A 12,408-nucleotide genomic window follows, 5' to 3' on the forward strand; every position below is an offset into this window, starting at 1 on the left:
CATATTGGGCCACACACCCCTGATGTAGCCAATCCTCTTACAAAAAAAGAGCCTTGTAAGCTGTTGGAGGATTGGCTACATCAGGGGTGTGTGGCCCAATATGCAAAGGAGCTCCTGCTAGAATTTCACCCCTGGTCAGTCGCATCACCAGGAGTAGCATTTCATGGTACCACCAAAATGTCATAGCATACTCTCATGAGATCTCCATGGATTTCTTTTCTTAAAGAAGGTTGTAGTAACATGCTCCTTGTACATGACCCCTACTGGGCAGATTTTTTGATCAACGTTGGTTGCAATCACATACACTAAATAATGCTCTTTCAATCCACTTTCAATGCACTTTCCAAGTGGACTTTACTGTGTGAACTCGCAAAATCCAGTTGGTAAAAGTAGTTCCCTGTGCAAGCACCAGTCATTTCCAACATTTTCATGGCCGACTTTTAAAATGTTGGTTTGCCATTGCCTTCCCCAGTCATCTACAATTTCCCCCCAGCAAGCTGGGTACTCATTTTATCGACCTCAGAAGGATGAACCGACTACCTGAACCAGCTTCCGCCAGGATCAAACTCAAGTCAAGAGCAGAGCTTGTACTGCAGTACTGTGCAGCTGACCACTCTGTGCCACAGGGCTACAGTTTCCTCTCTTCTTCCTCAGTTCTTTGTCCTGGAGCTATGTATCCAGTTTCTTGTTGACTGTGATACCTTGCAAACGTTTAGAGAGTTTCTGCTGCAGCTCCCCCTGCTGGACAAGAGGGGATCTACTCCAAAAGTTAAGCCAGTGAAAGTAAAATGTTATGCAGATCCATAAAACAACAGCAGCTTTTACCTCAATTGTCAGAATCAGTTCTAGATCTTCATACTCTATCTTCACTTTTTTGGTGGCTTCCTTTGCAATCTCATAGGTCTCTGCGACCACGCCACAGATAATGTGACCGATGTATATCACCTGCATGGCATAATGAAGCAAAAGAAAGTAAGGTGAACTGCTTAAATTCAATGGCAGCAAGAAAACTCTTTTTAATCTGCTCTGATAAACCTTTTGTTCTTAAGGAATCAGTTTGCAAACTGTGTTCTGAGTAATTCTGAGGTCCCTCGTTTCTCTGGTAGGCGATTTGTCTAATGCAAGGTTACCCTGCAAAGTACTAAGCTAGGTATATCAGCCTCCAGGTGGGACCTGGGGATTCCCCAGAATTACAGCTCATCTCCAGACTAGAGATCAGTTCCCCTGGAGAAAATATTTGGCCTGGGGTGGCCAAACTGTGGCTCGGGAGCCACATGTGGCTTTCACACATATTGTTTGGCTCTCAAACTGTGAGAGCCCTCCCTAGCCCCACCCACCTCACAGGGTGTCTGTTGTGGGGGAGGAAGGTAAAGGAGATTGTAAGCCGCTCTGAGACTCTTCGGAGTGGAGGGCGGGATATAAACCCAATATCATCTTCTTCTTCTTCTTCAAAGCGTCCACCACCCTGTCAGCTGGCTTGGAGAATACATTTCTCTCTTTAAATCACTTCTCCAGGGTCTTTAATGCATTAAGGTAAAGTTGCCTTCTTTCCACCTCTTCATCCCTCCCCCTTCTTCCTTCATTCCTTCCTTCCTCCCAGCTCTCAAATATCTGACTTTCATGTCTTGCGGCTCCCAAACATCTGACATTTATTCTATGTGGCTCTTACGTTGATAGAATTTCCTGCAACATATCTTGGTACCTCAGCAGACAAAGTCATGTGGAAAAGTTCCCTGACTGAGCCAGCTTTCTAGGGTAATCACAAGAAATGCTGCTATATGATCCTTTTTCAACATTTCAGAAGTTGCTGCAAGCCTCAACAAAGTAATAATAATAATACATTTTATTTATATCCCGCCCTCCCCGCCGAAGCAGGCTCAGGGCGGCTCACAACATATAAATTCCAGTTTACAATAAAACATCAATACAATTTGATAAATAACTCATTAAATAAAAACCATCATATTTAAAACCATCATTTACAATTAAAATTACATTTGCTGTGCTACATCTCAGATGTTTTCCTCAGTGAGTTTGGTGGCTGGATAAATTAGGGAATCCTCACAGCACACCCATCAGGGTTTCAGATGGGGAAGGTTGCTGCCCTCTAGCGTAACTTTAGACATGGGGCCTCAAATCCATATAAAGTTTTATCAATTGCATTCCTCTGTGATACTAGCAGAACACAACTGATATGGTCAGGGGTGGAATTCTAGCAGGAGCTCCTTTGCATATTAGGCCACACCCTCTGATGTAGCCAATCCTCCAAGAGCTTACAAAAAAAGAGCCTTGTAAGCTCTCGGAGGATTGGCTACATCAGGGGGTGTGTGGCCTAATATGCAAAGGAGCTCCTGCTAGAATTCCACCCCTGGATATGCTTATGATGAGTCAGGGCTTTTTTAAAAATTTAATTTTATTTTTAGCAGGAACGCAGTTTTGACTGGCTTGGCAAAAGGGTGTGTGGCCTAATATGCTAATGAGTTCCTGCTGGACTTTTTCTACAAAAAACGGTTCTGTCATGAGGACTGGATCCAAGAGTCTTGGGGCTTTTAGTCCTCATTGTCAGACACTGGAAAATGACTGTGATGAAATGCTTAGCTTAACTGACTCCATTTTCTAACCTTTGATACTAACCATGAGAAAAGACCTTGCATATCAAAGTAGAGGCATAGTTTGTTACTAATACTGATGTGAACATTCCTTTCCCTGAAACTAACAAAGGCAACCTCCCTTTGAAGATAAAATGCCTCCGATGTTGGAGCAAGAATCTACATAAACCCAGTCTGACAGCTACAGTATGACAGCTGGTGATCTAGCTGCCAGGCTAGGTCACAGTGACCTGATCAGCAGACCGGCTTGAGCCGGCAGAAGCCAAGTGATGCAATCTGCTGAGTCAGCACGGCCAGGATTGGCTGCTTGGACTATATATGATCTGTGTGTGCATCACACAGGTCTCTCCCTGTGAGATGGTGGTTAGGCGAAGCACTTTGTCCGTGGAGGTGATATTGTATAGACTGCACAAGAGAGCACTTGTTGTGTATATATGTTAATACACCTTTTGGCACTAGTTGCACGTGTCTGCCTGATTTTCTTTCCTGAAGCCCTGTGTCGGGCAAGTCATCTCCCTCACTCTGCTACTCCCGCTCCGACAGGGTTATGGGCCCAGGGCGGTTCCGCTGCGCGGAGGAGAGAGTTGAGAGTTGAGCTGACTGTGAGTTTGGAAAGAGCCGGAGGCGAGGAACGCCGGTGAAGGACACAGAAGCACCACCGTTCTCTGTTTGAGAGCCAGAGGGACGTCGGCAGCCAGCTGTGAGGAGGAGTCGGCACGATGGCTCAGCAACAGCTTGGAGTAGCCGTTGAGAAGCTCACCTCAGCCAACTACGCGGTGTGGAGCCTGAGAATGCAACACTACCTCAAGCGTGAAGGGCAATGGCTGTTCGTGAGTAACCCCCCTGCTGACTTATCTCCTGCCGAGACTGTGTTATCGGATAAGGCACTGGCCAACATAGTGCTGTCTATAGGAGATGACCAGCTGGTTTATGTGCGAGGGAAGGACACTCCCAAGGCTGCCTGGGACGCGTTGAGTGCGGTGCATGTTAGCACCACTGCTGGTTCCCTCATGGCCTTGACAAGGAGGATGTTCCGCACCGTTATGCCGGCTGGAGGGTGTGTGAAAGATCACATCAAACGGCTAACGGACTGTTTCGTTGAGCTGGAGGCAAGAGGCAAGACTGTAGCTCCAGACGACAGAGTGTACATTTTGCTGTCGTCGTTGCCACCTGAGTACACTCCCCTGATAACTTCTCTGGAGACGGTGGACGTAGCGACCCTGACCATGGAATACGTCTGTGCCCACCTGCTTGACTTCCAAGAGAGAATTGCGGCCGTGAGCTGTCCGGGGGTGTCGGCCGGGCAGCGTGCTGTTATCGGTGTGTCCGGGAAGATAGCCAAGAATGAGCCAGCTTTTGCTGCTGGCAGGCGTCCGAAGGTGGAGGAAGTGGAGCCGACTGCGTTTGCAGTCCGTCGCTGCTATGGATGCGGGTCGTCGCAGCACCTGCTCCGAGCTTGCCCTGAGAGGGAGAAGAGGCGGGGGCGTGTGCGGCGAGAGCGGAGGACCGCCAGCCCGTGTGAGGAAGCAACCCGGCTGGTCACGTCTGCAGTAGAGAGCACAGGGTCTGCTTGGATTTTAGACTCCGGGGCAACGAGCCATCTCTGCTGCGAGAAGGAGTTGTTGAAAAACATTGACAGTCCTGAGCATAAGTATGTGAGATTGGCTGATGGGACCACTGCCAATTCTGTTTGCTCAGGCAATGTGGAATTTCCTGCACTGAAATGTATGTTGCAAAATGTGTTGTATGTACCCTCACTGCAGTCTAACCTGTTGAGTGTTAGCACACTGTTTGACCAGGGATACCAGGTGAGATTTGAGAAAACCTGCTGCAAAATCCTGGGAGGTGGGGGAAAGTTGCTTGTGACAGGAAAGAGGGAAGGTAAACTGTATGTGGTCCAGAGTGATTGTGCCCAGGTGGCTCAGGTGTCGAATGAGCCTGTGCACAATAATTGTATACATTTGCTCCATAGGAGACTTGGGCACTGCGGATTTAGGGCGTTAAAGAAAACCCTGGAGCTTGTGCCTAGTTTGAAAGTAAATCCTTGCAAATGTTACTTGGATTGCCAGGTCTGCAAGAAGACCAAAAGCAAGGCGTGTGCTGTTGCTAAAGAAAGCTCAAGGGAAAGCACACGAGCCCTGGAACTAGTCCATTTAGACGTTATTGGCCCATTGCCAAAGAGTCTGTCGGGGAGGAGATACTGCTTGGTGGCCACCGACGACCACACGAGGTACGCGTGGGTTTTCACCATGGTGCATAAGTCTGAGGTGTATAAGACATTCACCAAGTGGGTCAAAGCAGTGGAGAGACAATTAGGGGTAAATCTCCTGGCTGTACAAACCGACAGAGGGGGGGAATTTTTATCTAACCAGATGAAACGTTGGCTGGAGAACAAGGGCATTGCCCACCGTCTGACGAACCCGGCAACGCCCCGAGAAAATGGGCATGGGGCTGTATTGCAGAATGTGATGTATTGCATGTTAGAGGATGCACAACTGCCAATGACCTATTGGGCAGAAACCATACATGCAGCTGTTTTTTTGCAAAATAGGGTTTGGTGTAATACTGTGAAAAATGTGCCTTACAGGTTACTGTTGAACAAGACCCCAGATTTGAGTTCTTTAAAAGTCTTTGGGTCACGGGCTCGGGTTGGCATCCACTCCACGAGTAGCGGGGAGGGGGATGTCCGGGCAGAGAGCCTAATTTTTCTGGGCTACAAGCCAAGGGCCAGGTGTTATCGTTTCTGCAATAGCAAAAGCAAGATAACACTTAGTAAGAGTGCCCAGTTCAATGAAGATAGCAGCTGGCCAAGGTTGCACTCCTTGCAGAAACAATTTGTCCTGCTGCCAAGTAGCGATAACGATGTTGGAGCGCAGCCCAGAACTCCAGCCCAGGAGGTGGCACCCAGTGGGGCTGGAGAAGGTGAGCCGAATGCTGGCACAGAGCCCGACGAGCAGAGTCAGGAGGCAGAGCCTCAAATGCAGGAACTGGAGGTAAAGTGTGAGAGTCAGGAGGTTCAACACCCAATTACAGGGGCAGAGCAACCAGCCCAGGAGGTGGGAACAGAGCAACCCGAAGAAGACAAAGCTGGTCCAAGCGCAGGGCCACGGGTGTCTGCCAGGTCCACCAAAGGCCAACGTCCCGCTAGGTACAAGTGTCCCTATGTCACTCTGACTGTCAATCCAGACCCACCCGGATTTGAGGAAATGTTAAAAGAAAAGGCTAAGAAATGGAAAGCCTGGGTGGCAGAGTGCGAGGCAAGGGAGAAGGAGGCTGAAGCCAAGCGTCTGAAAGAGCTGGCTGAACAGGAACACGATGATGTGTTTTACAATCATGATGAGTTCCTGAACGAATTCCGGAAAGGGTTCCGAGCTACGTAAATATGAACTGTAATGTTGCTGGTGGACATGTATGTAAACTGTGTAAAGTGATTTGGTGCACTGGGTTTAAATAGATTAGGAGGTGTGTTGGAGCAAGAATCTACATAAACCCAGTCTGACAGCTACAGTATGACAGCTGGTGATCTAGCTGCCAGGCTAGGTCACAGTGACCTGATCAGCAGACCGGCTTGAGCCGGCAGAAGCCAAGTGATGCAATCTGCTGAGTCAGCACGGCCAGGATTGGCTGCTTGGACTATATATGATCTGTGTGTGCATCACACAGGTCTCTCCCTGTGAGATGGTGGTTAGGCGAAGCACTTTGTCCGTGGAGGTGATATTGTATAGACTGCACAAGAGAGCACTTGTTGTGTATATATGTTAATACACCTTTTGGCACTAGTTGCACGTGTCTGCCTGATTTTCTTTCCTGAAGCCCTGTGTCGGGCAAGTCATCTCCCTCACTCTGCTACTCCCGCTCCGACATCCGAGGATGGCAGTTTGGCCATTTCTGTGAGACCAGGAACCACAGGAGATAAGAGACAGCAACCGTATGAAACATAGCACCTTGGTCTAGCAATGTTTAGGAATGTGGCTTTTGCATAGAAACCTTTGATGTATAACTCCTTAAAGCACCCCTCAGTAGACAACAAAGTATCAGTTCCAATCTTCCTTCCTTCAGATGTTATGGATTTTCGAATAAAGCCTTAACTTTGTATCCAATCGAAGTCTGGTTGATTTGGTATTCCACTGTCTGACACTGATCTATATGGTTACTTCCATATGGGCTGAGAAGGGCAGGGAGGGGACCACTCATGGCCTAGGCTTCTAGAAGACTACAGGCCCAAGCCATGATTTTGTTGCAGTTTTCTCAACCATACTACAATAAGTGGGGGGGGGACTACAACTAGTGGTTATTTTCCCTTTTGTTCCTCCAAAGCAACTCTGTTCTGTTAGCCTAACTGTGTTCACATAAGCAGGTGTCCCGCCCAGCCCGGGCGAGGACTGCGTGAGGAGGACCCCCTGGCGCCTGCCAGCCGCTCCCGGCCCCCGTCGCCACCCTGAGAGCCTCCCACACCTTCCCAAGCCCCCGGGGCGGCCCCACCCCTCACCTGGGCTGACAGGGCGCCAACAGCAACACCTCACAGCCGCCGAGCCCGTCTCCGGGTCCGAGAAGCCTGGCCGGAGCAAGACGTCAGGGAACAGGAGGGAGAAGCTAAGCCCAGCGCTGGGCAGGGAGGAGGAGAGCTGCCTGACCCGTGGCGGCGAGAGACGCCTCACCCCAGCGCGCTGCAGAGGTCCAGGACGCCCGAGGCACGCCCAGGCAGCCCAGCCTCGGCTCGCCTCTCCCGGGCGTCTGGGGCTTTGAAGGGGGGGAGGAGCCAGAGAGGGGTGGAACACAGGAAGAGGGAGGATTGGGACGGGGGATAAAGGGAAGGGCAGCCAGGAGGTCGGGGAGGAAGCTGGCTGGTGCTTATTGAGGCTGCCTCGCGAGAGAGAGGGACAGGAGCCGCAGCACAGCCAGGAGGGGAACGGGGGCCGGTGGTGAAGTAACCTGGCTCCCACCCCTGTTTCTGAGACCTCCGGGGGAACGCCCCAGAGTGCCCGGGAGGGGCGACGGCGGCACCGGGAGGGGTGCCCAGGGTGTGACAGCAGGATATCTGTAAATTAGTGTGTGTGGCAGGCAAAAAAAAGTGTATTTAAAAGGGGGGGAAATCAACACCAAGAGGTACCTCATCTTCAGCCAACACTTTCTCATGTTCATCGCCATTTTCCCCTGGAATATCAGCAGCTGTTACCACAGTAACCACCCCCGGAATTTCTAAGGCCTCAGAGGTATCAATGGATCTGGAAAGAAATACAAAGATTCTAATTCAGGTGATCAGGTGTTTTTTTGGGGTAGAAAAGTCCAGCAGGACCTCATTTGCATATTAGGCCACACCCCCTGATGCCAAGCCAGCTAGAACTGCGTTCCTGCTCAAAAAAAGCCCTGAGGGTAACAATAGGGCATAATGGTAAACTGAACCCCTGAATGTATATGATTCAAACAGAACAATCAAGGCAAAATAAATATATAGTTTTCCTAAATAATATATGGCAAAAGTCCCCACCCAATTTGAGAAGAAGCGAAGAGAAGAGATTAGATTTATACCCCGCCCTTCACTACCCGAAGGAGTCTCAGAGAGGCTTACAATCTCCTTTCCCTTCCCCTCCCCACAAACAGACACCCTGAGGGGCTAAGAGGGCTCTCTCAGAATTTCTCTTGAGCAGAACAGCCTTGAGAGAATTTACGGCTAACCCAAGGTCACATCAGCAGGTGTATGTGGAGGATCAGGGAATCAAACCCAGTTCTCCCAGATAAGAGTCTGCGCACTTAACCACTACACCAAACTGGCTCTCTGTGGGTGCATTTGGAATTTTGAGAAGGCATGGTCGGTGCAGCAACAAAATGGTTGCTGCAGGAGGTGCAGCCAGCCACAAAATGATTGCCACAGCTGAACTTCAGTAACAAAACATAGATCCTTGTGTTGAGGTATCAGCTGCTGCCCAAGCAGCATTTTAAAAAATCTGCACAACTAATCAAATCTCCAATAGCTAATCAGAAGCCTTGCTGGGCAAAACTCCTACCAGGCCCCATATGGGTGGCATCAGAAAAAGTATCAATGGGTGCCATGGCACCCGTAGGCACTATGGCATATGGTTCTGTTTGACTGAAATGAGACACTGCTCATACTCCTGATGTTAGAAATTGTACCTGCATTTTAAAAACCTTTTGTACCTCCACATCAAATGCTTGTAATGGCTTTTTTTGTAGCAGGAACTCCTTTGCATATTAGGTCATACACCCCTGATGTAGCCAATCCTCCTGGAGCTTACAGGGCTCTTCTTACAGGGCTTACTGTAAGCTCTTGGAGGATTGGCTACATCAGGGTGTGTGGCCTAATATGCAAAGGAGTTCCTGCTGCCAAAAAAACCCCAAAACCCCGATAAGGGGAAATCCCAAGATGTTTCCTGAGTGCTGTAAAGAGAAACAGGCAGGGGTGGAATTCTAGCAGGAGCTCCTTAGTATATTAGGTCACACCCCATGATGTAGGCAATCCTCCAAGAGCTTACAAAAAGGAGCCTTGTAAGCTCTTGGAGAATTGGCTACATCAGGGGTGTGTGGCCTAATATGCAAAGGAGCTCCTGCTAGAATTTCACCCCTGGAAACAGGTGATCAGTTTGGGCTGAGCATGCAAGCCTGGATGCACAGTTCAGACAAACCAACCTTGCAGTGTGCCTATATGGAAGAAAACCTGGGCTTTGAGATGCCCTCTTTAGACCCGCTTTATATTTGCAATCACTCGGTTGTTATTTAGTCCACCCCGAAGCAAACAAATATAGACAGAACATGACCTGTGGTTCCATTTGGTCAGTTTTGTCATTCAAGCTCTTAATTTCATCACTCACACAATCTTCGCATGGGCTCGTGTGCTGGTCACTGGCGCCATATAGAGCTGTCCGTCTATTGGACCGATGTCATTGGTGTAGACGGCCTCACCAGTGGCATGCTTAATCCCAGACTCATGCATGACGGGACGCCCCACTGGGTCCTGAGGAGGCTGCTGAGGGTCGACATCCTGCCACAGAATAAGGAGTCACTTACTATATAGATAGTCCATATTGTAGAGTATTATGTAGTGTTATTTTCTGAATAAACTTGGCTGCAAGTAAAAGTTTAGGGATGGACACAAACTATATTTTTGTGGTTCAGTTTGTGGTTCGTGGTTCAGCCGATACACTGGTTCATGAACCATTTAAAGTTTAAACCCCTTCTTTTTGCTCCCTGTGAAAATGGTGGAGAGCAGAAAGCAGGGATTTCAATGGTCTGAGCCATTTAAACCAAACAGCTCAGCTGTTTTTTTTGTGAAGAGCAGAAGACAGGGCTTTAAATGGCTCGGAGCCAATTAAACCCCTGCTTTCTGCTCTTCATAAACCGCCATGAATTGCATCAAAATTTGCAGAAGTCTGTGGTTGCTCTTCAGTATGTTACCATTGCTTCACGAACCATGGATTTAGCCACTAATTTATGACAAACTTTAGTTTATTAGCTGGTTTCAGCCCAACACTAAGAAAATTAACTTTCAATAGGTTTTGACTGGCGAAATCGAATATGATTGCACGGGAAGCTTTGCAGTACATTCCTAACTGAGTTGCATCTTGCCAAGTCTATTGAAATCAATGGGTTTAGAAAGGTAAAAAGGTAAAGGTAGTCTCCTGTGTCGGGGGACACCCTATTCTACTCCTGGTCACAGATCACCCTACTAGCCAAGAGGGGCAGATGAAAACAACAGAATCAACAATGCTGTCTATTAAGAAAGATAGCACCATTTTTTTCCTGGGGATGAATTGCTCAGAAGATAACTCCACTGACCTGGTATTCTTGCACACCTCGTGGCGGATGATCATGGAACTCGTCTAAGGCACTCAAGATTTCCTTTGGCAAGTCAGGATACTTGGATGGATACTGAAGGAAGGAAGACAATTTAAAAAAGCATTTAAAATGTCACACCAATATTTTCACAACCGGCCTATACAGAAAACATGCTCTTTCAAAAACAGCCCATCAGCTTTCTTATAGTTACAGTCAGTCACCGTTGTCAGAAAGCCACAAAATAACCCTGTGGTTGGGGTGGAATTCTAACAGGAACTACTTTGCATATTAGACCACACCCCTTGATGCAGCCAATCCTCCAAAGGCTTACAAGGCTCTTTTTTGTAAGCTCTTGGAGGATTGGTTACATCAGGGGTATGTGGCCTAATATGCAAAGGAGCTCCTGATAGAATTCCACCTAGGGTTGCCAATCCCCAGGTGGGGGCAGGGGATCCCCTGGTTTGGAGGCCTTCCCCTCGCTTCATGGTCGTCAGAAAGCAGGGGGAGGGGAGGGAAATATCTGCTGGGAACTCTATTATTCCCTATGTAGATTTATTCCCATAGAAAATAATAGAGAATTGATCTGCGGGTATCTGGGGCTCTGGGGGGGCTGATTTTTGAGGTAGAGGCACCGAATTTTCAGTACAGCATCTAGTGCCTCTCCCGAAAATACCCCCCAAGTTTCAAAACGATTGGACCAGGGGGTCCAATTCTATGAGCCGCAAAAGAAGTTGCCCTTATCCTTCATTATTTCCTATGAAAGGAAGGCATTGAAAAGGTGTGCCGTCCCTTTAAATGTGATGGCCAGAACTCCCTTTGGAGTTCAATGATGCTTGTCACAGCCTTGATCTTGGCTCCACCCCTGGCTCCACCCCCAAAGTCTCCTGGCTCCACCCCCAAAGTCCCCAGATATTTCTTAAATAGGACTTGGCAACCTTAATTCCACCCCTGTCTGTGGTGAAGAAGTTTCTGTTTATGCAGTAGAATATTTCTGCTATTCTGACAAGCAGGGCTTTTTTTGAACAGGAACGCAGTTCTGACCGGCTTGGTGTCAGGAGTGTGTGGCCTAACATGCAAATAAGTTCCTGTTGGACTTTTTTCTACAAAAAAGGTCCTGTGTAGAACAATGATGACATCTGGGATGTGGCCTAATATGCAAATAAGTTCCTGCTGGGCTTATTTTACAAAAAAAAGCCCCGCCAATAAGTAATTAAGTTGTATGAAGGCCAGTATAAGTTACTGGGTTTTATGTATCACACGGGTGTAGGGTTGCCAATCCCCAGGTGGAAGCAGGGGATCCCCCGGTTTGGAGGCCCTCCCCCCACTTCAGGGTCATCAGAAAGCAGGGGGAGGGGAGGGAAATGTCTGCTGGGAACTCTGTTATTCCCTATGGATACTTATTCCCATAGGAAATAATGGAGAATTGATCCACAGGTATCTGGGGCTCTGGGGGGGCCTGTTTTTTGAGGTAGAGGCACCAGAGTTTCAGTATAGCATCCGGTGCCTCTCCCCAAAATACCCCCCAAGTTTCAAAAAGATTGGACTAGGGGGTCCAGTTCTATGAGCCCCAAAAGAAGGTGCCCCTATCCTTCATTATTTCCAATGGAGGGAAGGCATTTAAAAGGTGTGCAGTCCCTTTAAATGTGATGGCCAGAACTCCCTTCGGAATTCAATGATGCTTGTCACAACCTTGCTCCTGGTTCCACCCCCAAAGTCTCCAGGCTCCACCCCCAAAGTTCCCAGATATTTCTTGAATTGGCCTTGGCAACCCTACGTGGGTAGCTGTTTTGGTCTGCAGCAGAACAACTAGGTTCAAGTCCAGGAGCAACTGAGGGACCAAGAAGATTTCCAGGGGATGAGCTTTTGAGAGTCAAAGCCCCCTTTGATAGATACCTTCTGATGATGAGAACTTTGATTCTTGAAACCTCAGAGCCCCAAAAGCCCACAGTGGCTTCTTTGCACTGGAAGTAATGTCTGCTTTATACAAGACAGTTCTCCCCTATGGATA

The 12,408-nt window shown here is 48.3% G+C and overlaps 1 protein-coding gene across 1 annotated transcript in view; it reads right to left on the reverse strand.

The window, feature by feature from the left end:
- The window catches only part of LOC132585294 (aldehyde oxidase 3-like), a 75,602-nt gene that overhangs the window by 30,941 nt on the left and 32,253 nt on the right, over positions 1 to 12,408 (reverse strand). Inside the window, exons 16-19 of the mRNA XM_060257104.1 lie at positions 10,401 to 10,493; positions 9,437 to 9,606; positions 7,720 to 7,834; positions 826 to 945 (exon numbers count right to left, since the gene is read on the reverse strand). Coding sequence (XP_060113087.1) covers positions 826 to 945; positions 7,720 to 7,834; positions 9,437 to 9,606; positions 10,401 to 10,493 — 498 coding nt within the window. The remainder of the gene's footprint in view (positions 1 to 825; positions 946 to 7,719; positions 7,835 to 9,436; positions 9,607 to 10,400; positions 10,494 to 12,408) is intronic.

The sequence above is a fragment of the Heteronotia binoei genome, chromosome 16 (assembly GCF_032191835.1).
Source record: "Heteronotia binoei isolate CCM8104 ecotype False Entrance Well chromosome 16, APGP_CSIRO_Hbin_v1, whole genome shotgun sequence".
Taxonomy (NCBI): Eukaryota; Metazoa; Chordata; class Lepidosauria; order Squamata; family Gekkonidae; genus Heteronotia; species Heteronotia binoei.